The sequence below is a fragment of the Malurus melanocephalus genome, unplaced genomic scaffold (assembly GCF_030028575.1).
Source record: "Malurus melanocephalus ecotype Western Australia unplaced genomic scaffold, MMel_1.1 scaffold_52, whole genome shotgun sequence".
In the NCBI taxonomy this organism is placed as follows: Eukaryota; Metazoa; Chordata; class Aves; order Passeriformes; family Maluridae; genus Malurus; species Malurus melanocephalus.
In genome coordinates, this window is record NW_026623284.1 from 2,105,779 (window position 1) to 2,132,139 (window position 26,361).

Sequence of the window (26,361 nt, forward strand, 5' to 3'; positions counted from 1 at the left end):
ATTCTGAATCCTCAGGCCATCTTTGCAGACACAGAAATACCTCTGCAGCACACAGGCTACAGGCAAAGACAGCACCAGAGTTACCTGTGTGATCAATCTTACTTTAAATTACTTGCAAATTGGATTTGTATGAAGGCTAAATCATATCAAAATAGATTCCATTATCCAATGCTCTGTACTATCTGCTGCTTGCATACTTGGGAAGGAGGTTTCATTGTACATATAAAGATCATATTGCAGCCACTTTTAACTCACTGCTGCCTGTGGGCTCAAGCAAACACTTTTCTATTTCTTGTTTTATTCCAGAATTCCATTTTTTTTTTCCATTCAAAAAGGTTTATGTCTATATGCCCTAAAGTAATAAACATTAGGAATGGATGCTGATTCTGAAGAGATAGATTTTTGTTAAGAAAATAGTCTGATGTTATCCAGAATTCCATTTTTTTTTTCCATTCAAAAAGGTTTATGTCTATATGCCCTAAAGTAATAAACATTAGGAATGGATGCTGATTCTGAAGAGATAGATTTTTGTTAAGAAAATAGTCTGATGTTAAGAAGTTTGATAGTTCACAGTTGCAGGTTCCCCTGTTTTATGGATGCTCTAACATGTGAAATATCATTTGGAAAGAAAATTGAAATGTAGCTGGGAAAGAAAGCACAGACCCCCAAGCCTCTCATCAGAAAAGCCTTAGGGATTTTTCATGATCCTTGGGATGGAGCTCTGAATGGCCAAGTATAGAATTAGAAAGGAAAAAAGGAGTAAACCCACGACCTGTGAGCACCAAATCCTAGTTCCTACTACCAAAGAGTGAATAATTCCCCTGTGGGTAACTTTCACCTCAAGGTTTGTGCAAACCTTCACATCTTTCCTGCTGCCTACGTCCTAAACACCCAGAGATGATGTGGAGAGAATTCAAGGGATATTYAGCACACGTCTCCCACTGACTGTTCAGACTCAAATTTCAGTCTGAGATGCTCCCAGAGATGGCAGTGATGTCTCAACTTTTGCCTGAGTGGAGAAGAGACGGTGAAGCAGATCCATGGTCAAAGCTGGAAGCTGTGGCTCCCCTTGGCTCCCCTTGTYCTTTTCTCTGCTCCTGTCTACCTTACTGTCAGAAACCTCCTTCCTTCTGGAAAAGTGAGAACCCATGCACAGAAATTCTCCACATTGTGCTGAGTCCTGAGACCTCCAAATAAACTCATATCTAAGCTCACAAACTGAGGAACAATCATGCCCTGCTTTTACTGCCTGCCTGATGGACAGTASACAGGAGAGCAGGATGACATTGTTGTCCTGTGTTGTCCTGCCTCTAAATGTTGCAGGAGAAYTGCACTTAGCAATGCTTGAAGAAAAGTTTAGCTGAGAAAAATACCTAATGTGTGCTGACCTCCAAAAGATTCTTCGCATCTGCACTGATTTATTTTTTTTTTTTAAAGCTTATCATAGTGGCCAGATGTCAGTTCAGCCAAATCCATAGGAATGCAGTAACAGATACCAGGACCTGGCCTGGGGCTGGCTTTGATCCAAAGTCTGCTGAAATAAATGGGAGTGTTCCTGAGGAAGTTCACMAAGGTTTTACACACCTTCATGCTGTTCTGCTGAATGCTGCTAAGAACCATGGAATTATAAAATAGCTCAAGTTAGGAAAGGGACCCATGARGATCATGGAGACCAACTSCCTGCTCCTCACAGGACTGCCTAAAATTAACCAAATGACCAAGAGCATCCTCCAGAGCCTCCTTGAATACTGCTCTTGATCCCTGCACCCTAACAGAGCTGTGCTTTCAACTTCAGTGGCCCTCACTGGTGTCTGAACCAACTTTGGTTGAATATGCTTTCCCAGTTTTGATTCCATTCAAATTTCATGGCCCCAGGAATTCAGCTCTAGTGTCAGTGCTAAACACACTTAAATCTTACTTAATTCTGTGAGTTATGAGGTTTAAAGACAACAGCGAGAACTACCCCAAACCCAGACCTGAATGAAGGTATCATTAAGCAGAAAAAAACAGGGAGATCAGTTCAGATCCTTCCATGATTAGAAAGTGGAGACTTTCAGGCATCTCTACCAGCTTTCACTCCAAGATGACACTCATTCTTTGCATGATTTTCTCTCTTCTGTGCCTATGAAGAAAATCTTGATTTCTATCCTAGCTGGAGGTGTCAATAGTGTCAGACATCAGCCTTTGGCCAAAGCTTGGGCTGACCCTGAGTCCCCTGGAGAGCTGGCTGACTGCTCCTCTACCCCATGTATTTTTAGCTGTCTGGATGCTGCAAATCCATCACCTCCTTCACAGCACCAGAACCCCACATGTCCTGAATGAACTCAAATAATCTGGGCAGACACATACAGCTGAGGGGAATATCATGGTGGGAGCCAAATTTTTGTTCCCAAGATATGCAACAAGTTTCAGAGAACTATAAATTAATTCTCTTATCAAAATAGTAATTACTTTCCAGGTGAAAAGAGTTTGTGAAGAAAGAGATGTGAAAACAGCTTTGATGATGTTATGGATAGATAGAGTATAAATAGGGATTTAAATAGATGGGTGTTCAGTCACACTTACACCACTTTCTATTCAGGGGCCTGAAGCTTCCTAAAACTACATGAGATAAGCAGATATTCTTACATTTATTTTACAAACACCTTTCTCTGTGGAGTACAGAGATAGTAAATAATTTCTCAAATATAGTGTAGTGAATTCAGTGAACAGAACCTCTAACTTCTTCCTCTGAAACCTCTCAAGGAAAAAAAAAACCCTCCTTCCCAATACACTTCAGCCTKTTCTCATTTTCAGTAAAACTTGAGTGGAAACAAACAAACAAACTAACCAGCCAGACAATCTTTTAAAAAGTCCTGTTGCATACAGCTYTCTTGAAAAATACAAAGGAGCGCTACTTACGCCATAACAATAACGCTGAAATCCAGCCAGTTCCATGGATCCCGMAGGAAGGTGAATTCTGTCATGCAAAATCCTCTTGCCAGTATCTTTATCAATGACTCAAAAGTGTAAATGCCAGTGAAAGTGTACCTGGGGGAACAGAGTGGCCAAAGAAGCAAGAGAATTAGGGAACAGAAGGCAGCTGGAATTGCAGACACAACTCTGGGGCTGCAGCACTGGGTGGGCATGAGCAGCCTCAGCTGTGGACCAAGGAACAGGGAGGCAAAAAAATCATCTTCATTCTTCTCAGCATGAAGAAGATTTTCACCACAGGGTGAAATTCACCCTTGGTGATTCCTCTTTCATTAAGTCAAGCATGGACATTGTGTTGCTAAGTTGTGCTCTGGAAATCCTGAACSTCTGTCTGCCATCTCCAGTGGAAGAGGAGCAGATTAGGGAATCATGGAATGGTTTGGATGTGAAGGGACCTTAAAAATCATCAGGAAACCTTCCACTAGACCAGACTGATCAGAAACTCATCCAACCTGCCTTGAACATTCCCAGGGAAAGGAATTCCACAACCTCTCTGGGCTACATTATGTGCACCATTCCTTGTTTCTCTGATTTGAAGTAGGGTGGTTGTTCCATTCATACCTCTCATTTCTTCCTACCCAAGCCATTCTGAAGATTAAAAAAATGTCAGCACTTGGTTTTATTAGCTAAAAAGGGTATTACTCCTGCAATTTCCCTTGTGTTTCATTATCCATGGCAAATTGCATCAGCCTTGAGAGTTAAACAACAAAATGCCCTCACTGAAAAAGAATAAAAAAACCTCCCACCTGACTACTATATGTAGTTATTTTGACCTGCCTGACAGTAAAGGAGACACAAGGCTGCTTTTCCCCCCGGTAAATTAAGTTATTACCAACAGCCTCTTGACTGTGATGATTTGGGCTAGAAAATAGATCTTACCTTTCAAAATAAAGATGACACTTGTAATAAAATTTAGCAAAATCTCTGTGGAGGACAATAATGCCTCTGATTTATAGCTCTCAGACCGGTGCTGACCCAGGGCTCTACCTGTCATCAGAGACAGGGCATACAACAGCTCTTTTACAGTGTTCCTACCCAAGATGTTTAGCCCAATGGGACTTGGCATTCTAGGCCATATCTTAACAAAACTAATATTTGATATCCACCTTTGGCATTCCCTATCCACTTTCTCCAAATGAAAATGCAGATGATGCCAAAGCCTATTAAAAAAAACCTCAAACACCTAAAATCCACAAAAACACAGATCTCATAAGCCATGATGTTAAGGGCTTTCACTGGAAACACTGGCTTGAATTTTCTGTTCAGCCCTTAAACATCAATTGGTGACATCGCACATAAAAAAAAATTGTAACAATTAAGATTCTTTGGTAAAAAAAGGTGTGAGCAATTAAAGGTGGATAAAATATAAAAATAAAATATATTAAGCTTTTCTCCACTGATCTGCAGCTGGGCACACACAGAGATAGTGGCAAATCTCACGCCCTCCTGCCATSGTGTCACACAGCAGAGCTACTCACATATGTTAGGAAATCTCAGTGTGCTTCATCTTAAAATAGGGATTAGCAGGACRGTTTTGGTGCAGCAATGGGCATTAAATCTTTCTTCAGCTCATCTTTGACCAAGTACCTGAGCATTATCTTGTATCCAACTTTTTCACAGCTCCTATTTAGCTTTGCTCTGGTGTTTCGAATATAGGTCACCCATGTGACAGTCTCTTTAAGCATGTGCATTCAGTAATACATGCAGAAAGCACATGCAAAGAACTAAAAAAAAATACTTAACAGTACATAAGCTCATTAAAATGATAAAGCACTTGTATTTATTCAGCATGTCAGATGGGTTTAATTGATTGTATAATCATCATCTAATTCTAAATGGATCGGGCAAAGTCCTCCAGCAAACTGAACAGCTTCTTTAACAATAAAAGTCGGGGTTCTTAAAAAAATTTTAGTGGGGGGAAGTTGAATTGATTTTTTTTTTTTTCAAAATGGTAAGGAAAATGCTCTAAAAGAAGATCTAGGACAAATATTTGCACAAGGTTATTCTTCTATCCCCTGTGAGTCTCTGAAACAGCAGAACAAAATGGATTAAACGTATCTTCTCCAAATCCAATATTAATCAATTTGAATTATAGTTCATTGGGTTATTTTGCTCCTCCAAAGTACTTGACTTTGATTTCRTTCTATGCACTTGAGGAGGAAAAACAGAGAGATATGAGGGAACAGGGGAGAAGAGGAAACATGGAAGGATTTACTCCACACTGCATGAGTCCATTTGCATTTCTGCTYATGCATGCTCTGCTTGATGCATTGACAAAATCATTCACATTTTCCTGCTTGCAGAACACACAATAGTATCATTTTTGATATTTCCCTCTAGATTGCTTGGATTCCCAGCCATACACCAACTGACCAAATTTTGATGAGGTCATCACATGGATGAGATGTCTGTGATGCAGCAGAAAACACCATGGCTATGGTTATGAAAGTTTTCAGCAGGAAAAGGACGACATCAGGGAAAAGGACAGCCACAGACATACTTRAGGCTACCACATTATACAGAAATACATGAAACATCCTGGGATTAGGATGTTATTGTGATGGGATGAAATATTTGGTTCAGTGCTGCCTATAATTAGTAATTTATGGCCTAGAAGATGTGTCCTGCATGATTTTATGGAACCTAAATAAGGGCATTTTACTGTCTTTTCTTGCAGCCCTGAATAGACCAACCACCAGGCTCTGAAGCAGCAGATGGCTGTGTTTATCATATGTCAGTCAAAAATAAAAAGTGTGTTCTGATTGGTTCAATGAGCCAAAATAATTGTTTAATGCACTGTAGGTTGATTAGCTTGTGCATCTGGTATCTGTTTCTAAAAGGAATATTTTAAAGCAACTTAAAGAATTGAAATGGGTTTTTATTTCATTGAAACCCCTTAACCTCTTTTAAAATTAATCAAAAAAACACACAACCATGAAAAATAACCTCCTTCAAGCAATGTCTTTCTATTTTTCCTGAAGACTTGTCAAGCTAAAAAGACAGGAACTCTCATGGAGGTTTTCCCMGATAATTTGATGTCTATAAAGTATTCCTACCAATGATTATGGGGGAACAATGTTCTCAGTCCAAAAGAAAATTTTGCTTCCACTAAGTTTCAGTTTGAGGATAGAAGTAAGTGAAATAATTCTCTGAAATAATTCAACTTAAGCTTCATCAACCTGTTCTGATATTCCAACCATCGAATCCCTGGCATGGGAACTGTGGAAAGCTGGCCAGTTTCAAATGGGACTGTCCTCATATGTGATTTCATCCAGATGTAGCATAAAATGTGCCTTTGGCAACAAACATGAGATTCATGGACTGAAATTTTTTATTTTGCTTATTAYGGGAATTTTCACAGGCAGAAACAACCACCTGAAAAAAAACATTTTGTGAGGGCAGGTACCATGGTCAGTACTATTGGAAAGAGATTAGACAGCAGCAAACAAGATGAAAGAACATAACAAATGAAAGAGGAAGGATGAGCTGAGGATGGGACAGCCGTAAACCAGCGAGGATACTTACTCAACATATTTATTCCATGACGGAGTCTCTGATTGTGCCATGAACACACAATTCGTTAAAATAGTGCACATAATAAACATACTGAACAATGTGAATAGGAGAATTAAGGAAAACAATGCATAAGATACAAACTTCATAAATTTTTGTCATTTCATATAAGATGTGACAGCTCAACCACAATTTGAAAGTTGCTTCAGAATTATAAACATTTGTTTGCAAGTCTTTAAGGAGACAAATAATTACAAAAACACAGAAAAATGAGGGAACCTTCCTTGGTTTTTTTTCCCCTTTTCCTACATCTTTTATACCTACTTTATACAGCGAACAAATGTACTGACTCTGCAGTCTTTTGAGAGCACAATACCCCAAATTTACAGCTGTGTTGGTCAGATGACAATGTGCATAGGTGCACAACTTTGTGTGAAAAGAGGGATTAGTCTCATTTAAGTATCTACAGAAAAACCTGTGTCTGCAAATTCCCATCTCATTTTTTATCCTGAAACACTTCTCAGGCAGTAGGGGAAAGTTACAAATCTGGTCTCTCTAATCTCTTTAGTGAGCTTGAAGTCTCGCTTTCAGTATAAAGTTTCACCAAAAGCAAGTATGAGATTCAGAGCACTAATTTTAAGGCTTGGTCTGCAAACCTGCCTGGCAAATAGGGAGCCTTGGTGTGCAGAGCTCACTGCCTCAGCTGAGGGACCAGAATCCCTATTTGTAGGCTAAAACAAAYCTCCCAAGTGCATAGTCCATGCACTGAGCTGCTAAGCTGAGGCCAAAAATACAAAAAGCACCCAAAATCAAATTCCTGAAATTGAAAATGGAGGCCACCAATGGTTCTCCTAAAATCATGTGCTACTTTCTGAAAAAAAAATTACAAAATATGATGGGATTCTCCTGCATCAGTAACTGGTCCCACACAACTGGTCTTGTCTAACTAAAAAGTTCAAGTGTGTACAGAGGATAAGGCAAAGCAAAACAACCTGCAATTCAGCCAACAGGCAGGGACTGTTTCCAGGGAATGTAAGTAACACCCAAATGGAAATTTCTTTTGTGTTTTTGGAAAAAAAAAAAAAGTTTGACTTGGTTTGATTTTTTTTCACCTCTGCAGTTGATTCCATTTGTGTTTGGTTTTTTTTTTTGTTGTTTGAGAGTAATAGTGATTGACTTATTTAATTTTAAACCTACATCCTGAAATGTTAGCATGAAATTTTTTTCAGAGCCAAAATCTCTGCTGAATACAGAGTGAAACATTTTCCAGCAGGCCACATGAGCAACTATAAGGTTAAATTGGTGGTAACCAACCTGCAGATTCCCCAGGGCCACCACAGACATCATTAATTGAACTCACAGGGAATTCTCATCCCACAAACATTTTCCACTTCTGGGCCAACACCTCCTACTGAAGGACTGGGAAGGATACCTGATATACAAACACATTTGCTCACATCAGCTTCAGATGTATTTCTGTAAGTTCTGTCTTTCTCCTTAACTAAATTGTTAATTTGCAGTTAGCCTAGAAAACACTGATTGCTTTTCCAACTACAGTGAAATGCTATGGATAAAGCACAGGAAACCAGAGTGGCATATGCAGACCGTGCCAAAATAATAACGTATTTCAATTCCAAGCAAATACATTCCTCTACTGGAATTTAGGATCACTGGTTTGATTTCTATATACCTTTTTCCTTGTGATACAAATGGAATCTAACACTTTTCCCAGATGCTCATATACAGGCAGGAGTCATCACCTCCTTATTCAAGCATCAAAGAGAACAAACGAGAGAAAACAGGTTGAAAATGCGAGGGGTCAGCTCTGGGACAACAAATGCACTATGAATTCAATCTGGATTTCATGACCAAGCTGGAAACTACAAAGAAGATAAAAGAATGAAACTTTTCAGCTGGTTATGCACCAAAGTTAGTGGTCTATGTTAAATAAGAGGGAGAAAACAGAAATCCCCACAGAATAAAAATTAGCATTCCCACCTGAAATCGAACACAATTGTTTGCATTAGAAAAAGTCCGTGATGATGATCTACTCAGGAAGGACAAAGCAAAGAAGATGAAATTGAGATAAGCTGTATTAGCAGCATTGTCCATTCCTATCTTGGAACTGCTATTAAAACAAATTTTTGAAAGCATACAAACTAAATATACTAAGTTACTCATCAGGATCCTTTCTGTAGTAAATTAAACCTATTATTTCCAATTTGAGGTTGTAGAATAGGCTTTGCACAAACCGATTCTAAAAGTTATAAATTTTATCTCTTAGCACAAAGATATCGAGTCAAATGTGGCATACTTCTATTCTAGACTTCATTATGATGGATAATTGTTAATTAGCAGAGTGAATACTAGAGGCTCTTTAGGTGATCATTGCCAAATTACATATAATAGGTGCAAGCAAAGGTTAGTCCCAATGAATAGAATACATAATTGGTGCTTCACAAGGTCTCATTTTGCCCTATGGAAAGTGTGCAAAATCAGATAGGAGGAAAGCTGCAAGTAGAAAATATTAACAAAGACTGCAAATTCTGTAAGAATATATATATTTTTACATTTATTTTCTTTTTTGAATGCAGCAGAATTGATCATGCTAGCATCAAGGAAGGTAGTTTTGAACAAACCTCCAGCCCAGATTGGTGGTAAACCGATAGCAACTATCTATAACACTTAGGAAAAAACTAGAAATAAAAATTTCTGCAGATTTCATACAGGCCAGCAAACTGCTTGGATATACTAAGGACACCACAGGATGGTCTTTGACTTGCAGGCAGAAAGAACTAAGGGGGCTCTTTTAAACATAAGGCATGAAGGAAAGGTTACCAGGGATTTAATCTTATTAATGGGTGGAGATTGTTAATAGAGATGTTAAAAATAGCTAATAATGATGCAGAAGGCAAAAGTGTTCATTCAATGGCACACAATCCTACACTGTCCATGTCCTCTGGGACAGAAATGGATCAGGGCCACTTTCTGGGCAGCCACAGGAGTCCTGGTCCTTTCATGAGACCTCACAGACTCTGAATAAGAGGAGAAATACCCAGAAGGGGTTTAAGGATAGGTTAATAGTTGTAATAAACATTACAAGGAAAGGTGTATTTTTGAAAGAATGACTTCTCAGGCTCATCTGGATGAGCAGTGAGCACACAGAATCTATCCTGCCTGACATCTCAGAGGAAGAGCTCCATATTCAGCACTTAACCAGGAAATGTGACCCCACAGCTTCTTTACAGGACGATTTTACTCTGTTCCCTCTATTCTGTTCCACTGTTGGCCTTCACAGTGCGCTCAATGGCTGGAAATTGAAATATGGCATCCACTAAAGGAACTGCTTCAGATATTTACGTGACAGGGCACCATTTGCTAATGCTCCTTTTAGGCTTTTGCCCTGGGGAAAATAAAGATTGTTTGATTACAGTCACGCAAGACGATAGATCTGGTTCCCAGGTCCATGTCTGCGATATTATCTGCTTGAGTACTTGCTGGTTCGGGCTCCTTTCTGCCTSGGATATTGACTGCCTGCTCAGCCACTTGGCCTTTGTACTTCAGGTTGATACAAAAGGTCTTTATTGGCAGAAAACAAATCAGTGTCTAATGCAGGAACTTCGCTGTTTCTCTGGGACCAGAGCTGTTGTCTCCTGCCTGCTCCTGCCAAAGACTGAGCTGTTATATCATCTCAGCATTATCAACACAAGGTGATAATTTGTGTCTTTCTGGGGCTAAACTTACATTTGCATTGAGRCCTGCCACAGCCAAAATTTTACACTCCTTATCTGACCAGATTTGTTTCCTTACAGATACTTTAAATGCTCTCTTCCCTGGTTTTTATCCTGGGAAATGATGTGATAAGGATTTCTTGCTTATTTATCTTCTGGTTGACTGGTACCAAGGGCAAGTAGCTCCTGTATTGCACATTCCTGTGACCTCTTGGCTTCACCAGAAGAATGTGAGGAGAAGACAGAACACACCTCCAAAGCTGGAGGATATACTATCAATTTCTTTCTAAGAAGCTCAGTTTTAATATTCTTCCCTTAGCCATACCTGGGCAGATGCATTGACCTTGATTAAYTTCAGCAAGGCTGTGCTGAGGTGACCATGCCTAAAAACTTGATTGGGCTCTAGGGTCACAGAAGCATGGGCTGCATTGTGTGCAGACATAATCTGATCAACCAGAAAATCTCTCTGCAGAATCCTACAGTGTATTCTTAGTAACCATAATAATATCTTGGCTGATATCACATATTCATTTTTGTGTAGAATTATTACAATCAGAAGCTTCACCTGGTTTTCCTTTTGATAGAATACTTACATTATCATTTTTTTCTCTCACTGTATGGAGTGGCAATCTGGTTTATTTCCCTATTTTTTCCCCCTGAAATTTGATAATTAACCAATATTTCAGAGATGCTAGCTACTTAGTATTTATTAATTCTCTGTGGTGGACATGAGCATTCAGGATGAGGGATTTCCATCACTAAAACATCACAGAGTGATCACAGCAGCATGTGGAGTCTTTGAATTATCACTGCCAGGTCTCCCATGTGCACCCTAGAGAAAGCAGCCAAGTCATGAAAAAAAGGCCTGTTTTAAGTAATGTTCACACAAAACTGAACATTTGGGTCACTTTGGCCTTCCAGAGAGATATGACCACGCCAGAATATAATGTTTCTGGGGCTGTGTGAAAAACACAAGCCAAAACCATCCACTGCAGTGTGTCTTGCGTGACTTCAGAACCAGAGATGTGGGAAATCAGGCGTTSCCCTTCCATGGGAAAGTCGAGCAGCAGCGCCTGTGCTTTTTTTCCTAGTTGGGTAACATACCCCAATAAACAAACTAGAAAAGAAGCAACAAAACAATTTTCAAGATATTCTGTTTCAGGAGAAAAAAAAAATCAGATCTGAGTCAGTTCAAAATTAATTTGTGTCTGCAGACAGTGTCACAGAGTTTTACCTCTGGGAAGGATTGCTGAAGTGCTTGGTAGAAAATCTCTCCATCAGCGGAGATTTCCCCTGGTTCCCTTCCTTTCTGAGCCACTACACCCACTTTCCCTTCAGTAAAGATGATCAGTCCCTTCCCATCCTTTAATCCTGAGTAAACTCACCRGAATCTCCAGTGTAGCTCACATTATCTGATGCCAGCAGCATGATACAGTCATTTTTATAGCTCACATAACAATATAAAATGAAACAAACCGAAAATCCAAGTGCATTTCTGCTTGTGCAGGCAAATTCAGCCAGAAGATTTAAAACAGCTTAATGAAATAAAATGGTTTCTGACTTCCATCCATCTGTGTYTAAAACCCATATAAAATACATGAGGAGGAAAATCAACAGAAAGGATATGAATGTACCAAAATTTTAATTGCTGCTCTTCTGATTGGATGGAAAGGACTAAGTATATACAAGGCAGGAGTGGCACTAAATCGAAAGATTGTCTTCCCTTTGTTCAGTACTATAAATGTCTGGAAAACAAAACAGAAAATGAGAACATTCAGTATTTGCATTTATGCTCAGCCCTTCTCAGCCCACATACTAYTGGGAAATTCCTGCCAGCATCCCATACTTTTCCCCTACCCTTTCCCAAGGCCCCCAAATTCCTTCTCACTTGGTGAAAAGTTTTGTTCAAGATTTTCCCTCTATAGTGCTGTTGTCTGTCGTGTTGTGATACCTCAACTGCCTTCTCTTCCTTCAACTCTTAGATGGTCATGTGCCATCACCTCCACCATGGGGCTGGGAAGAGAGCAAAATCACCTTTAAAAATAAAAATTAACCTGGAGACTAAAATGTGGTGAAGGGATTTATGTGATGCTCTTCTACCCAGGTGCTGGGCACCTCACCATGTTGTTGTTACACCTTCTCTAGTTCAAGCACCACATTGCTCTCAATATTGTCTCACCAAAAAAAGTTGTAGGAGGCACAGGCTCACATCAGGATCTGACCCTGGCACTGAAGTATTTTCATTGTACTCAGATTAATATGGACAGAGAAAACAATTCACTGAGCCAAAAGCAAAAATTAACTGAGTGCTGACCCAATTTGCAGGGCTCTGAAGATGCCCCACCATGCACAGAGGAACAAATATTCACTCAGAGAGAGAATCAAAACACCCAATATATAAAACGTAAGCAATTCAACCACTTTGAGTCTAAAAACTTCATGGCACTAAAATTGCAAATCTATATCCTGCTGCTTATGCCTGGGGATAGCAGGCAAATTAAAAGGTGAATTAATTCTGGCCCTTCCAGGTAAGTAATCTATTTGTATTTATCCATTTAACTTTYATTCTGTAGCTCTAGCACCTGCCTCTACACTGTTTTAATAGAAGTACCATTACGGTCATATTAATTCATTGTTTACAGAAATAGCATAGCCCAAAATCAGGAACAGCAGCGCCTGAAAAAACTGGAAGCTGCTTAAAAATACACTGGGCTTCCAAGCYTTATTTTGTCCTCTGTTTTGTGAAATGTTTGGAAAGGGGAAGGGACTGTAGTAAGCAACCAGCCCAGCTCTGCTGTCAACAGCCTTTTGACAGAAGCTGTTTGCACTGCGGTGGCTTTGGTCCAGCCTGCACGTGATCCCTCATCAGGTGATGCTCGCTTTGGGATGAAGTTCACCCTTCTGCAAAGTGCCAGCTCTGCATATGCTGCTCACACCTCCCTTTAGCTCTATTTTGGTCTGTTTAAATGGTGTTTTACTCCTCCTCAGCAGGAGCAGAACTGCTGCTCTCAAGGATCGGCTGTGAAGGTGCCTCCTGCTCTTGTGCCGAGTGCTCGCACGAGGCTCGAGTCACCCAGAAGCCCTTAACATTAAGGGGCTTAAGCGATAAAMAACAGACCTGTGAAGAATCACAGCCCATGCAGAAGGCAAGATAGGGYAGATAAAAACCTCTGGCTTAAATTAACTCAGCTACTGCTCTGCTCTTTTCAGATATTTCATATTCATACTCAGGGTTATCTGAAAACACACAAGTTTAAATTATGCTTTTTATCCCTTTTCGCCCTCCTGCTTAGATGTTTTCYGGGAGCCCTGCTCATGCCAAAACTCTGATCCTTAATCTGGGAAAGAAATATTTTTACRGGCTGCAGAAAGATAGAAACCAGAGCACTCAAAACAGCGTTCTTGCTTTAGCAAAGGGGGAGGAGCAGGATAAGCAGCTGGCGCTCACCTTACGATCATTGTAAAAAGGGTCGAGGTCCTCCAAGGGCTCCCCAATGAGCTCTGGAGAAACAGTCCCATAGATATCGGGCAGCTTCTTGCAAGCCTGCAAATCAAACTGAGGCTGAGGTTTCTCCTCTTCGCCCTGCTGCTCCCTGTATTCCTGCTTGGCATTCCTCGCAAGCTTCTCCGCAATTCGCTTCTCGATGGCAGCCAGGGACTCGGGCGTGAACCGGTGGAAGCTGTTAGTACCCGGTGGTAACAAGAAGTCAGCCATCTTTTCATCCTGCTTTGTCTTTACTGGTCTTTACTCCTAGAAGTGGAAACAGCTGAAATAAAAAAAAGTTACCAAGAGTTAGTGGCATGAGGAAAGCAAAAAKAAYRAAGCCATCAGAATTTAAAAAACCAAACAAATCCAACCCTCCAATAAYTTGTTATCTATTATCAGGAAACGCCTCATCTGTTTTTGTGTGGTTAATAGAACATCAWGGAACACAAAAATTACTGAAACTGTAATTGCCATAAAGAATCACGCATGATCAAAGCTAAACAGACTTTATGGATAGACTGGAATATTCTTCAGCTCTTCAGTCATTTCGGGTCCCAAATCCAAACTAGGAAGTAACTTGGATTCACACAAGCTAAAGTTTCATTGAAAGCCACAGAGAYCTGGATTCCTAACTCATTTTTGAAAATGCAGCTCTGGGAGTGGATGAACAATGTGCCTAAGATGACTGCAAGGCAGATTTAAATCAGCCGATGTCTGGCCACATGATGCAAAATATAAAAATGCCCCAGCTGTTCTATTCCAAATTTAAAGAGTGAAGGGTCAAGTTTAGATTCTTAAATTCTATAAAAATTCTTCATTATTTCTGTCTTAGGCTTCTGCAACATAATTTTCATTTCCCTTTGGGATAGGAAATACCATTTTCAAGATATCTGTCAAGACTTCTGAGTATTTTCTTTTCCTCTATAACCTGCAATCTGAGGATGCTGGAAGTCCAAATGTGCCTGGAAAAGCTCTGCAACCTTCAAAAGAGCATGCCAAGCTTCCAAGATGCTGAATAACCACTGCTGGAAGCCTGTCACATCTGAAAACCAGGCTCCTTTCATCCAACACCAATTCGAACACACATGAGTTGGCCTCAAGGATCCTTGTGCCTTCCAACTCAGGATATTCTTTTATGCTGTGATTCTAACCCAGACCTGTGAAGTTTAACCATCTTGTCCTGATGGTACTTCAACACTAGTGCTTCCAGTCTCTGCCTGGATGAAAACAAGTAAGAATTGCCACATCTCTTCAACTTACACGGATAAAACCAAGCGTGAAAAGCACAGCCGAACAAAAAGCCTTCTTGTATCTGTGCTAAACAACATGGATAGCTGCGGAAATTAATGTAAAACTACTGTTTGAAAAAGGATGAAGCTTATCCCTGTTCTAGTAGCCTGCACAAATCCATCCAAGTTCACCAAAGCCATATTTTGCAATTTAAAGTGACTTTAGAGGCATGTTTTTCCAGCGAGAAAAGCCCTCACTCRGCAACAATTAAAATTCATTTCACAGAAAAAACACAGACCTTGTATTTTTGCCACCACTGGACCATTCATAGTCCATCAGAGCACACACTGGGGACAAACAAAATAGTAGAATTTGAGGTGGGCTACCCTCTTTCATTCAGCAACGTGTGCAGGATCCRTTCTTTGTTCAGCCACAACGGTTGTTTTCTGCTTTCAGATGGTATTTGTCTATTTACAATGGATAGTTCCAGATAGTTTGCATCTATTAGGCTCTGTGATGACAGCATTTTTGTTAGCAAACAAGACTTTAACTGGACTCTGCATGACAAATAGCATATTTATTGACTCAATTTCTCTGAGTAGAGGACGCTTTCAAACAACTACTGTTTCTCCTATTCTGACTTCATTTTAAAATGAATTCATTAAATTGTCATTGATCACAGTCTATCACACAGGAATGATTTACTGAAGCTTGTGCATTATACTCCGCATTGCTGGCTTGAACAAGCAAGGCTAAAATGAATTATCCTTCCTGGAGTTTGGGTTATTCTGACATTGTTCTTTTGTTAGATTTATCCTCCTTATTCCTTTCCCCTCTCCCCTCCGTGTCATTTGTTTTATCCCATTCCTCCTGAAAAACAGGAAATTAGAAGCTTTCCCACAAATCGAGTTTCTTACGCTCAACGCCTTGTGACTCAGCGCCAGGGCGAGCAAACAGAATTTCACTTTCTATAAATGACATCAATACAGGTGGCCCAAGAATTCTCCRAGACTTTTTGTCCTTTCCATTTTTGTTTTTTTCCAGAATGAAACCTGTCTGGGTGCTGAAGGGGACAACAACAGCCAGTGGCTGATCGGAGCTGCTGGAAGGGCACAGACGAGGGCTCCAAACTACAGAGGAGAACATTGGGGTCTGTGATTTGGGGTCCAGGTGATCATGAGCACTGTGAAAACACTGAATGGGCAATGACTGTTTGCTTTTTCTCATAATAAGAGTGCAGAAACTTTGAATGAAATCACAGAGCAGYGGCCAAAGGTCCACAGAAGGTTTTAAACAAAAAGACTGCTGCCTCTGGCTCATGAACCCTGGTGCAAGCAAAAAAAGGCTATTTATGTTTGTCTGATTTTAACACTCTTCCCAGGCTAGCAGGCTAAAGAAACCCATCCTCTGCTGCTGTGTGCTTTGTCCTTACAGACTCAGACTTCCTTAAAGACTTCCAAGAGAAGCCATTCTGGCAATAGAACTACTCAAATCTTCTTTAAAAACAGAAAAAAAATAGCATAGGGGATGGTGAGGGAGATAAAATAGCCCAAAAAACCTAATCAACATCAGAAGTTTTAATTATTTTTTCTAAAGGGAATTATTTTTTGCTTGAAGCTCTCTCATATTAGAAAATTGAATCAAATTCAAGCTGGTCAAAACCAGATCTTTTCAGTTTTATCTGCAAATTCCAGAAAGGTAGCTGCCTGGAAAGAACTGGAAAATCCTACACAAACTTCATTAGAGGTTTTGCTAGTCATCTATTTATTTTTTCTTTTCACAAAAAGTACATTTCTACCTCCTTAAAACAGAAAATTCCTGACATGTTTTGTCTTCATATTGTGYATCAACTAAAGTTCCACATTTTAATGTATATATATATTTAGCACAATTCTTTTTCAATTTCACTTGCTTTCAGGAAATGGACAAGATAATTTCATGGGTCCTTTCTATGTCTAATTTCTTTTAATCTGTGAATTGCAAACATTTCTACAAATAGCCAGGGTTAGCCCAGATGTTTCTTAAAAGGGTAAGAAAGCACCACAAGTTAAAAAGGGAAATCATCAATGACTGAATCAAAGAGCTGGAATGCCATTTCTTAAGAGATAATAGCTGTTGTGACTCACGTTTTTACAATATGAGCCTGGATTTTTCCATTCCTCACAGGCATATTTTTGAAGTACAAGGCTTCAAACACATTGTTTCTGTGATAGCACCATGCACAGAATGAAAATKTCCCTCTTGCTTTGTCAGTTAGCATCGGTTCTTTCTGATAAAACCTACTGGTTATGTAAACAAAATGTGCATACAAAAATAAAGCCCCCAGATGAATTCTTTCTTCAGCACGGCAAGAAGTGAGAGCAATACAAACAAATTAGGTGTTGTTAGCACCTGTATTTATTCAGAAAGGTAAATGCTGTTTTCTATTAATTTTTAATGTCACTGTCATGGGCTTCAGCCACTCCGGTTCAAAAGATCTTGCAGGTTSTCAGAACATCACCTGCACGCCCTGCAAGACCCTCTGTTGTACCAAGGGCTCATGTGCTTGTGTTTCAGACACTTGGCAATGGTAATAAAAGAACCAAACTGGAAGATCAACCTTGTGAAAGCGGCTTTTACAGGCTAAAGGCATCAGACATGCTCATCTCGAGTAGGACTCTTTTACCTCTCCTCATTTTTCTGTGAGGTCACCCAGGACTGCAGACCACGGGCTGGGGAGAGTTTCCACTGCAGTTCTGCTACACCAAAATCTTACAAAATACCAATCTAGAGCTCCACATTCTCCTTTTGTTTAAGAAATGTTTGTAGCTAAATAAAGATTTTTGCATTCGTAGCTGCTGCGGTAACAAGAACAGTCGTGTGGATGGGTTTCTTTTCACTGTTTGAGACTACATGGAGCACAGTCATCTTTCCCCCACACACTCCTTTTCCATATAATCTCTTTGGCATTTTCCTTTGACCTGCAGAGCACAGCAAAACATGAAAATAATAGGCTGGGGAAATAAAGAACAGAACAATGACACATCTAATTTAACGTCACTGGTCTAGGTTAATAAATTCATATGCATAAATTTACACATAAACACAAACATTTAATCATATTTAAGAAGAGTACAAGTTGATATGGGATCATATGGAAGTTTTATGCCAATCATGAAGTAATGTCTTCATGGAGAACTCCTGTTTTTAATTCAGATCAGAATTTAATTCAAATAAAGACTTTCTGTAAAAACGTCAAGAAGCTAAAGGAGCCTAGGTGACTGAGACACTCTTCATAATTTTACTGACAATCAACAAACAAACAAACAACCTTTTGAGGCAYAATCCTCTTATATTTATACCACAGCTCCCATTCCACAGTGAGGAGGTGTCATGGGAAATTCTCTTTTAACTGAAAAATTTCAGTTGCTGTTAGCACACACTTTGAGGGCCTGTGTGCTCACATCAAGACAGTCCTTGAAATTTTACACAGAGCATTCATTACTTCTGCTTAAGCTGATATCTGGTTTGTTTNTTTTTTTTTTTTTTTTCCAACAGGAATCATTTTTTCAGGACCCTAAACAATGGTTGTTTTTGTAGCACACGTTCTTGACACATAAAATYAGCCACATCTCCAGCTGCCATAAATCAGCACAACTCTGCCCAGGGAAGTCACACCTGGGGAATCGATCTTTTAGGACCAGGAACATTTGGCTAGAAATGTTTTCTTTAAAAAAAAGCACCTTCACACCAGAGTGTGAACACCAGAGAGTGTGTAATTGAGGTATTAAACTAATGGCCTAGAAGGTAACCAAGGTTTCAGGGAGCCAGAAAACCCTGAGCTTTTTGCACCCTGTGAAGGCAATCTGCAAATGTTTGTTCATCCAGAAACATCTTGTTGGGTGAGCTCCAAGGTGAAGGTGCAAAAAGGGGAGCTGGAGAATCCAGCACCTGGTGGGGACCAGGGAGGCTCCTGTGGCTGGTCTGCAGGGGGAAACTGCTGTATTCTACAAAAATCTGGTGGAAATGGCTGAAATGCTTATCTCTTGAAGTTCTAGGCACAGCACAGTGTTGAAACCAGCCCAAGCTGACAGAGGAGGAGACGTGAGCCAGAGTTCCTCTCGCTGCCCGTGTCACAAGGCAAACCTGCAGGTTGATATGACATTGCATAACACATTTCCTAAAATGAGCCCTGTTGTTCACCATGGCTGCTGACCAGRGGCAGAAATAAATATGCAAGAGAACTCATTGCATTCACATTGTTGGGGGAAAAAAACCAAACCAAAACAGCACAAAACATCCAAAACAAAATTTCAGAGTCAGAGACCCACAAGGCTTTCATCACAACCAGCTCTGCCTAAGCAGTATCTTCTTTTAAATCCAGTTTAATGAGTTTTGCTGGCTCCTCACTCATCAGAATCATGGCATTCTGACATTGCCAATGACTTATTGAAAAAATAAAGTCTTCAGAAAGCCAACATGTGCTAAAAGGAAATGAATTCAAAAGATTTCATCCTGATACTGAAAGGGTATTTGGAGATGACAAATGTTATGCCAAGAAATAAATGCTGGCACTAAGTCTTCTCCTATGATAAAATATATATTTTTAGTCAGCTAAAAATATTCTGCTTTCTTTGCAGGTGTTTTTATTTCAAATTATGCTGCAACCAGATGACATAAATAAGCAAGAGGGAAGCAGCACATCACAGTTACCAATGCACATCTCTGTATTTTGCTGAGAATTATAATTCTCTGCACCCAACAGGTTTTCATGTCTMTTTTAATTAACTAGAAATTGGCTTCAGAGTTATTTTACTATAAGCTACTCAGCCTTCAGATCCAGAGAAAGATTTCTCCTTTGCTATTCTGAACCAACAGAGGTTGGAAAGAGCTACCAAAGAAGAGAGATGTTTTTAGCTCAAGATGCAGTCACTAGCTTTTGAACAAGAAATAAGAAATCTACGGGAGAAATCCAAACATAACATACAGTACTGACACCATTAGGTGCTTTGAATGCTCACATGAATAAAATATATCAAATCTGGTCCACTTTATTCGCAGAGTGTTTTGTAAAGACATAAAGACGGATATAGGAAGCCGTAAAACAGCTATTAAAATATATTGTGAAGCCATTATGGGACGGTTATGCCTCAGAAAGAAGGCAGCTTTAAGCTAGACAGCATCTTGGCTGCATGCTCCTCRGGAAGAAGGAGCCACGTCTGGAAAGCTGTCTGATATATTGCCACAGTTATAGGTAAGGCTTTCCTGATCCCCTCCCATCTAAGTTATGGAGACACATTTCATCAGCAGAAAACAAACAGACTCATAAAAGCCAATCATCAGAACTGACATGTTTACATTAAGGGAGATGGATGAAACTCAGTAAGCAAAGCCAGGGCCTCTTTCACAATGGTAGCACTGAATGAAGAGGCAAACATGACATAACAACTAAACTTCATTTTTAATAGCCAATAGAGAGATTTAGGTTCTCTTTCTTTCAAGTGGTGGAAACAAAAAGAGGCTGAAGGGTCAAGAAAAACATGGATGCAAAAGGCTGGGAGAGACAGACCCAAATCATACAAAGTTAAGCTGTGGGAGGTGGCAGGTCCCCCTCCTGCGTGTGGCTGATATGAGGTCAATCAGCAACTCCACCCTGACCATATACCTACAATATATCCAGTTTCCCATTTTTCTCCACCTCTATCCCTTCTCTGTGCCTTAGCCAAGAAAATTATCTCATCCTCCCACGTACTTTATTTCAAGCAAACATAACCTTTCCACAAACCTGTCCTTGCCCACAGCGATGACTCTCAAATGACATTCACACCAATTCTGTGAGATTTTTTTGTCACTACTGCTTTATTCTTCTCTTTATCCCATGAAAAGGTTCTCTGTCTATGATGGTGGGTGCCCCTGAAGAGGGATGCAGGGTCTCTGTGGTTTTTGGGAAATGTTTGGAGCTAACTATGGACAAACATCTTCACTGTTTTTGCCAGAAAATACAAGAAAGAAAAAACAAAAAAGGCACAGATTTAGAAGTGCACTGACAAAATTATCTTTCCTGGTAATGGCGAGAGAGACTCAGAAAGGATAGCGGAATCTATCAGGGAGTTGCTGCTTGCTGGATATRTTGAAGATTCGATTCATTATTTAGTGCGCTGCAAATTTGACAATACTATTTGGATAAGGCTAGTGGCTCCTCCACTCTGATGGAAGAGATTTCACCCCCCAACTCCCCCCCCCGCCCCTGAGAGACAGAGAGAGATTATTGCTGCCCAAAGAGGAGGGATATTCTGCCTGTTTGCGATTGAAAACCGCCTGGGTTCGTTTGCCAAGTTTAGGAATCAGAGTTAAGAGCTTACATGGGTTCTGGGGGTGCAATCCTCAGCTCGTGTCAGTCAAGGGGAATATTTTGTGTGACTGCAGCAGGCAGTGGGTCAGACCCCTGGCGTCAGAGAGAAAGAGTTATTTGATTTCTGCCTTTCCTTTCAAAGAAGTTTACTTCAGYCACTCGGCATAGCTCCATGGGAAAGATGTGATGGATCCTGGTGCTGACTGACAGTGATTTGATTTGAATTACATAATGCTCTAAACCATTATGTAAATGAGTCTGACAGAAWCATGGAGGCAGAGCAGCCAGGGATTTTTCATTGGTTTTTTTTTTAAATATCTAGTAGCCTTTTAACGTTAGCACCAAGATTGCCGCCTTCCAGCTACTACATTTTGCTGGTAGGTTAGCTGAATTAAACTTTATTTTTCCTGGCACTAACTAAAACCCAAAGTGCATCTGAGCAAATGATGAGGAGCATTTAAAGGGTGGTGAACATGGATGATTTTAGAGGTATTTGAGTGAGTCACATTACCAGGAGTGGTTTTGGCTATGTCCCACTGATGCCAGTGAGACTCACGCTTCTGAGTACCCTGTGGCAATCCTGAGCATCCCTCCCATTCTCCTCCTGTATAATTTCCTCATCTTTTTACATGGGAGAGTTTTTCAGAGTAAATAACTCACTGCACAAACAATTCTATTCCAAAAGTCATGACATTTTCTGTTAATTAGCAATAATATAATCATACAAACAAAACTGCTGGGCACATTGCATTTACTAGCAGGCTACATCCAAACATGCATTTATGTGTCAACGCTGCATGCTCGAGTGGTTGGCAATACTCGATTGGGCCTGAGGCACAATGCACTGGGAGGAYACAATAGGGGCCCAGCTTTGCAAACCCTGCTGTGGCTCCTTGCTTAATTTAGCTTATGGGACCAAACAGTCAATGAGGAAACCAGAAAATAATACACCAAGTGGCCTGTGAAAGGGAAATATCTGGTGATGGTATTTCCAGGGTGTTTTCTAAATGGAAAATGAACTGGGCTCCATAATTTGGGAAGTTSCTGAAAGAAAAACAAACAAACAACAATATTCCCAAAAATAGCTTTTTCAGTACTTGGTTGGCCCAGAAAGCCAACCATGTCCTGGGTTGCATGATGAGAAGTGTCACCTGCAGGCTGAAGGAGTTGCTCAGCTCCAGTGAGAGCCCACCTGGAGTGCTGCAYCCACATCTGTGACCCCCAACACARGAAGAACTCGGACCTGTTGCAGCATGATGGTCAGAGGACTGAAGCACAGCTCTTGTCAGGACAGGCTGAGAGCRTGGAGGGTGTTCAACCYAGAGAAGAGAAGGCTCCAGGGAGAACTTTACAGAACTTTCCTGTGCCTAAAGGGGCTCCAAGACAGYTGGAGAGGGGCTTTAGACAAGAATTGTGAGAAATTGTGGCTGCCCCTGGATCCCTGGAAGCGTCCAAGGCCAGGCTGGAGCAATCTGGGATAGTGGAAGGTGTCCCTGCCCATGGCAGGGAAYTGGAACAAGATGATCTTTGAGGTCCCTTCCAACTCAAGCCATTCTGTGATAGGATTCTGTGATTACTAACAGCAGTGATCAACAGCAATTCCACTGAGATCATCATTCAATATCTTGATCTAATYCCTTCTTTGATACATACAATTACTGGGGTTAAGAGTCCCCAGGTGACAYTACATCTGTGAGGTATAACAACACCTACCCTGACAAGGTCCTAAAATTATACAGAAATGGCTGTACTGCTTGACCATAAAAACTTTATTTTTGCTTTTTTAGGACAATTTCAACTAAAAAAAAATACAAGGGAAAGGAAGATTTTTATCAGATCTGTTAATTTTTAATCTGCCACATATAAGTCTAATAATTCAAGTACTGCCTGCTCCTCTATACATCAACCTTCACCTTTATYCATCCTAAAGTGTAGTTCCTAAGCTTAGACAGGTCAAATAATATATTCTAGATATTTTGGACTAAATAAATGCATGTATTGGACATGCAACTGCTGTGAAATAGCCTCATATTCTCAGAATAGAATGAATCAACTAAAACTGAGCTTCTCTGATGGATTGGAATAGATTAGCCAAACCAAAGAAGTGCAGGATGTTACACATTCAGGGAGAAATAGGCACTGCTAGGGCATGAGTCATCCTGATTTCAATGTCTACTTCAGGGAGATAAACTATGCTTTAGACCCTAGCACAGCTTCTGATGATTCAATTTGTTTATCAGGACACCAAAATTTAGGTGTTGATATGTGCCTGTAGGTGCCTGTGAGCTGCGTGTCTACATCAGCATGTCTGCTTTTCTCTGTCAGAGCAGGGCCATCTGGACTGAGAGATGACCACCCCAAAATTCAGACCTTGTGGAATATGATGCAAGGTGTCTGATGTGTGTTAATTTTTCTTCTGCATTGATTCTCCTCATAAACAGAGCAGCAACCTCCAGCCATATGATAGTAAAGGAATGGGCAATGGGGCTGTTCCACCCCAGCTTGTGGCAAACCCTAAAACTTCTCCAGCAGCTCTCCAGGGCACACAATTACTTTAGAACATCATACAGATCCTCAGTTTCAATAAACAGAATGCATTTAATTAGTCAATGACAACCACGTTGTTCCCAGCAATGGGGTCACCCAGGTTATCCTGATACTGCCAGGCTCACCACAGGCTTACAAACCTAGAAAATAATTTCTGCCTTACRTTTTGTTTCTACAAATTAAAGGGGTGTTTGAGATCTGGGCTGTGCAGTTACATGGGCAGAAGTTGTTGTGAGGTAATATTTTTAAAAGTAGAGTGAAACGTGGGCTAGAGGCACCCACGACTCCTGGGGGATCACAAAAAAAAACAATCCAAAACAGAGCTGAAAGTGCACATCTGTCCCATTTCACATTCTGACTCCAGGCTTGGGCTTGTGTTGCACATCATAACAAAGTCTGTAGTGATTTTAAAAGCAGARCAAGTGGTATTGCACTATTCTTCTCCTCCCACACAAGTGTTTAGCCTGGCTTCAAAATCCTCTTCCCTGTCTCTGTTTTCCTTCCAAAATTATTCCCAAAACTGCTAACTCCAGAAAAGCTGTCTTGGATCCCAGCTCTCTCCAGCCTAMCTCTACTGCCAGACAAAGATAGAGAAATGAAATGGGGAAATTAAAAAAGCAAATTTGGACAGTGTCTCACAGATTCCTCTTGCCCAYGCCTMCAGATACATTTCMCRACCTCCAGGGGCCTATAAATCAYCCTTGATGTAGGATTGTTGTGTATKAGACKGGTTAATAACCATCTATGGTGGGTTAATCACTCTGAGGAGGATGGAGCTGGAGAGCAGCTTGGTGGGCACCTTGCAGCCAGSAAAGGTTAATCCACACCATCCTTCATGGAAATGGTGCCTCTCACTTTGCTCCAAGTCACTGAGCTGCAAAGATGTTGAAGGATGTCCTGGAAGACACGGTCACAGCAGAGCAGATTGGAGCTCTGCACTGCAGCCTTGGGCTTCAGAATGGCTTAGAATCACAGAATCATTTAGGCTGGAAAAGACCACTAAGATCATCGAGTCTGACTCCTGCCTCACCTTTCTGTCCCCTGAAGGGATGTTGCTGGCAAAGAGAGCTGTGTGAAATGCCATCACAAAACTCACAGGAGAGCCTGCAAGCCAGCCCTGAGGCCCAGGCAGAAGAACATCAGGCTTGAAAGATCAGACCATTAAAARCATTACTGATCCTCTCAATTCTTACAATTCATAATTCTCCCAGATGTATCGAAATTAAATTGAACACTCACACTAACAAAGTAATGGGAAATCCCAGTTCACATGCTTCACATTTAGCCTCACCCTGGCTAAAAAGAAGAGTTCTGCTGATTTATCTTAACAAGTTCTGCTGATTTATCTTAACTCCTTTCTCCTTGCAATACCGAAAGCACTTCTCAGTGTCTGGTCTACTCATATCTATGATCCAAAATCTGGGTTCATCTTCACAAAACTGCCTCCAAACCCTGGGCCAGGGCTGTTCACCAGACTGACCCTGCTTGTTCCCACACCCCCATCTTCATTTGGAGGTTCTGACTTAAACTGGCTTTGCTATCAAAAAATAGAGATATTTCACTGCGCATGTCTAAAAATAGAATTGCAATCATCTATGCTTCCGTTACTTTAAAACTAAATTTATCAAGAGATTATTCTTCCGTGAGGTTTAGCACATAAGATGTCTTATGTTTTAAAGTTCAGTCATTTCACAGTTATTTATGAGCAGAAAATCTTATGGATTAATTTTRTAAAGAAGCACAATGAGTTTGGGGATCAGAACTCCCTTTGGTGTAAATGGTCCCAATAACTCTGCAGTCCATCAAGAGAGTTTTCAGCCATTTTTGTAATATTGTTTGTTGTATTCACAGACAATGTGCACCAATAAAGTTAAATATAAAAGATTATAGTTCATTTTCAGAAAAATCTTCCAAGTAACAGTTAACARTCTGATGACTGAAGAAGGAGAGGGGGGAAAAAACATATAATTCTCTGGGTTTTTTTATTTGTTTAGTTTCTACATTAGACAGTTCTTTGAGTGCAATTGATTTTGTAGTTTCCTCTGTAGTTTCCAATTAATCACCCTCCCTCTTTGTGAGGATGTTTTACACAAAAACAGGAGACAGGAAAACATTTCAAAATAGGGAAATGTGCTTATAAAACCACAGCACTGATGTGGATATGCAGAAGTGAAGGTTCTGTATGAAACCACTCTTTGGAGGGGAAGGGGGAACAGCACTGCCTGTCGTGTGGAACAGCTGACTGCAAATTTCCTATTGAAACCCTATTTCTATGGAAAAATGCTTTTCCAATAGAGAAGCATTTAAGTAAAGAGCATCTACTTTGAGTTACAAATTTCTTTCTGCAACAAAGGAGCCTCCAAACTGAAAAGGGAACAGATTCATCAGAGAAAATCACCATTTTTCATAGGGGAAAAAAAACTTTCCAAGAATGATGGGAAACAGACCAGAAATCATCCTAATCRCATCCCACTGCTGGTTCTCCCACTGGCTTGACATTCCTGTGTTTGTGCTTTTAAAAATATGAAAAAATTGGGACTTTTACATAG

At 40.3% G+C, this 26,361-nt stretch overlaps 1 protein-coding gene across 1 annotated transcript in view; it reads right to left on the reverse strand.

Annotated features, from left to right (window-relative positions):
* Window positions 1-26,361, reverse strand: part of LOC130573159 (sodium channel protein type 5 subunit alpha-like) — a 213,436-nt gene that overhangs the window by 160,266 nt on the left and 26,809 nt on the right. Inside the window, exons 2-5 of the mRNA XM_057365412.1 lie at window positions 13,666-13,984; window positions 11,844-11,962; window positions 6,499-6,588; window positions 2,902-3,030 (exon numbers count right to left, since the gene is read on the reverse strand). Coding sequence (XP_057221395.1) covers window positions 2,902-3,030; window positions 6,499-6,588; window positions 11,844-11,962; window positions 13,666-13,932 — 605 coding nt within the window. The 5' untranslated portion in view covers window positions 13,933-13,984. The remainder of the gene's footprint in view (window positions 1-2,901; window positions 3,031-6,498; window positions 6,589-11,843; window positions 11,963-13,665; window positions 13,985-26,361) is intronic.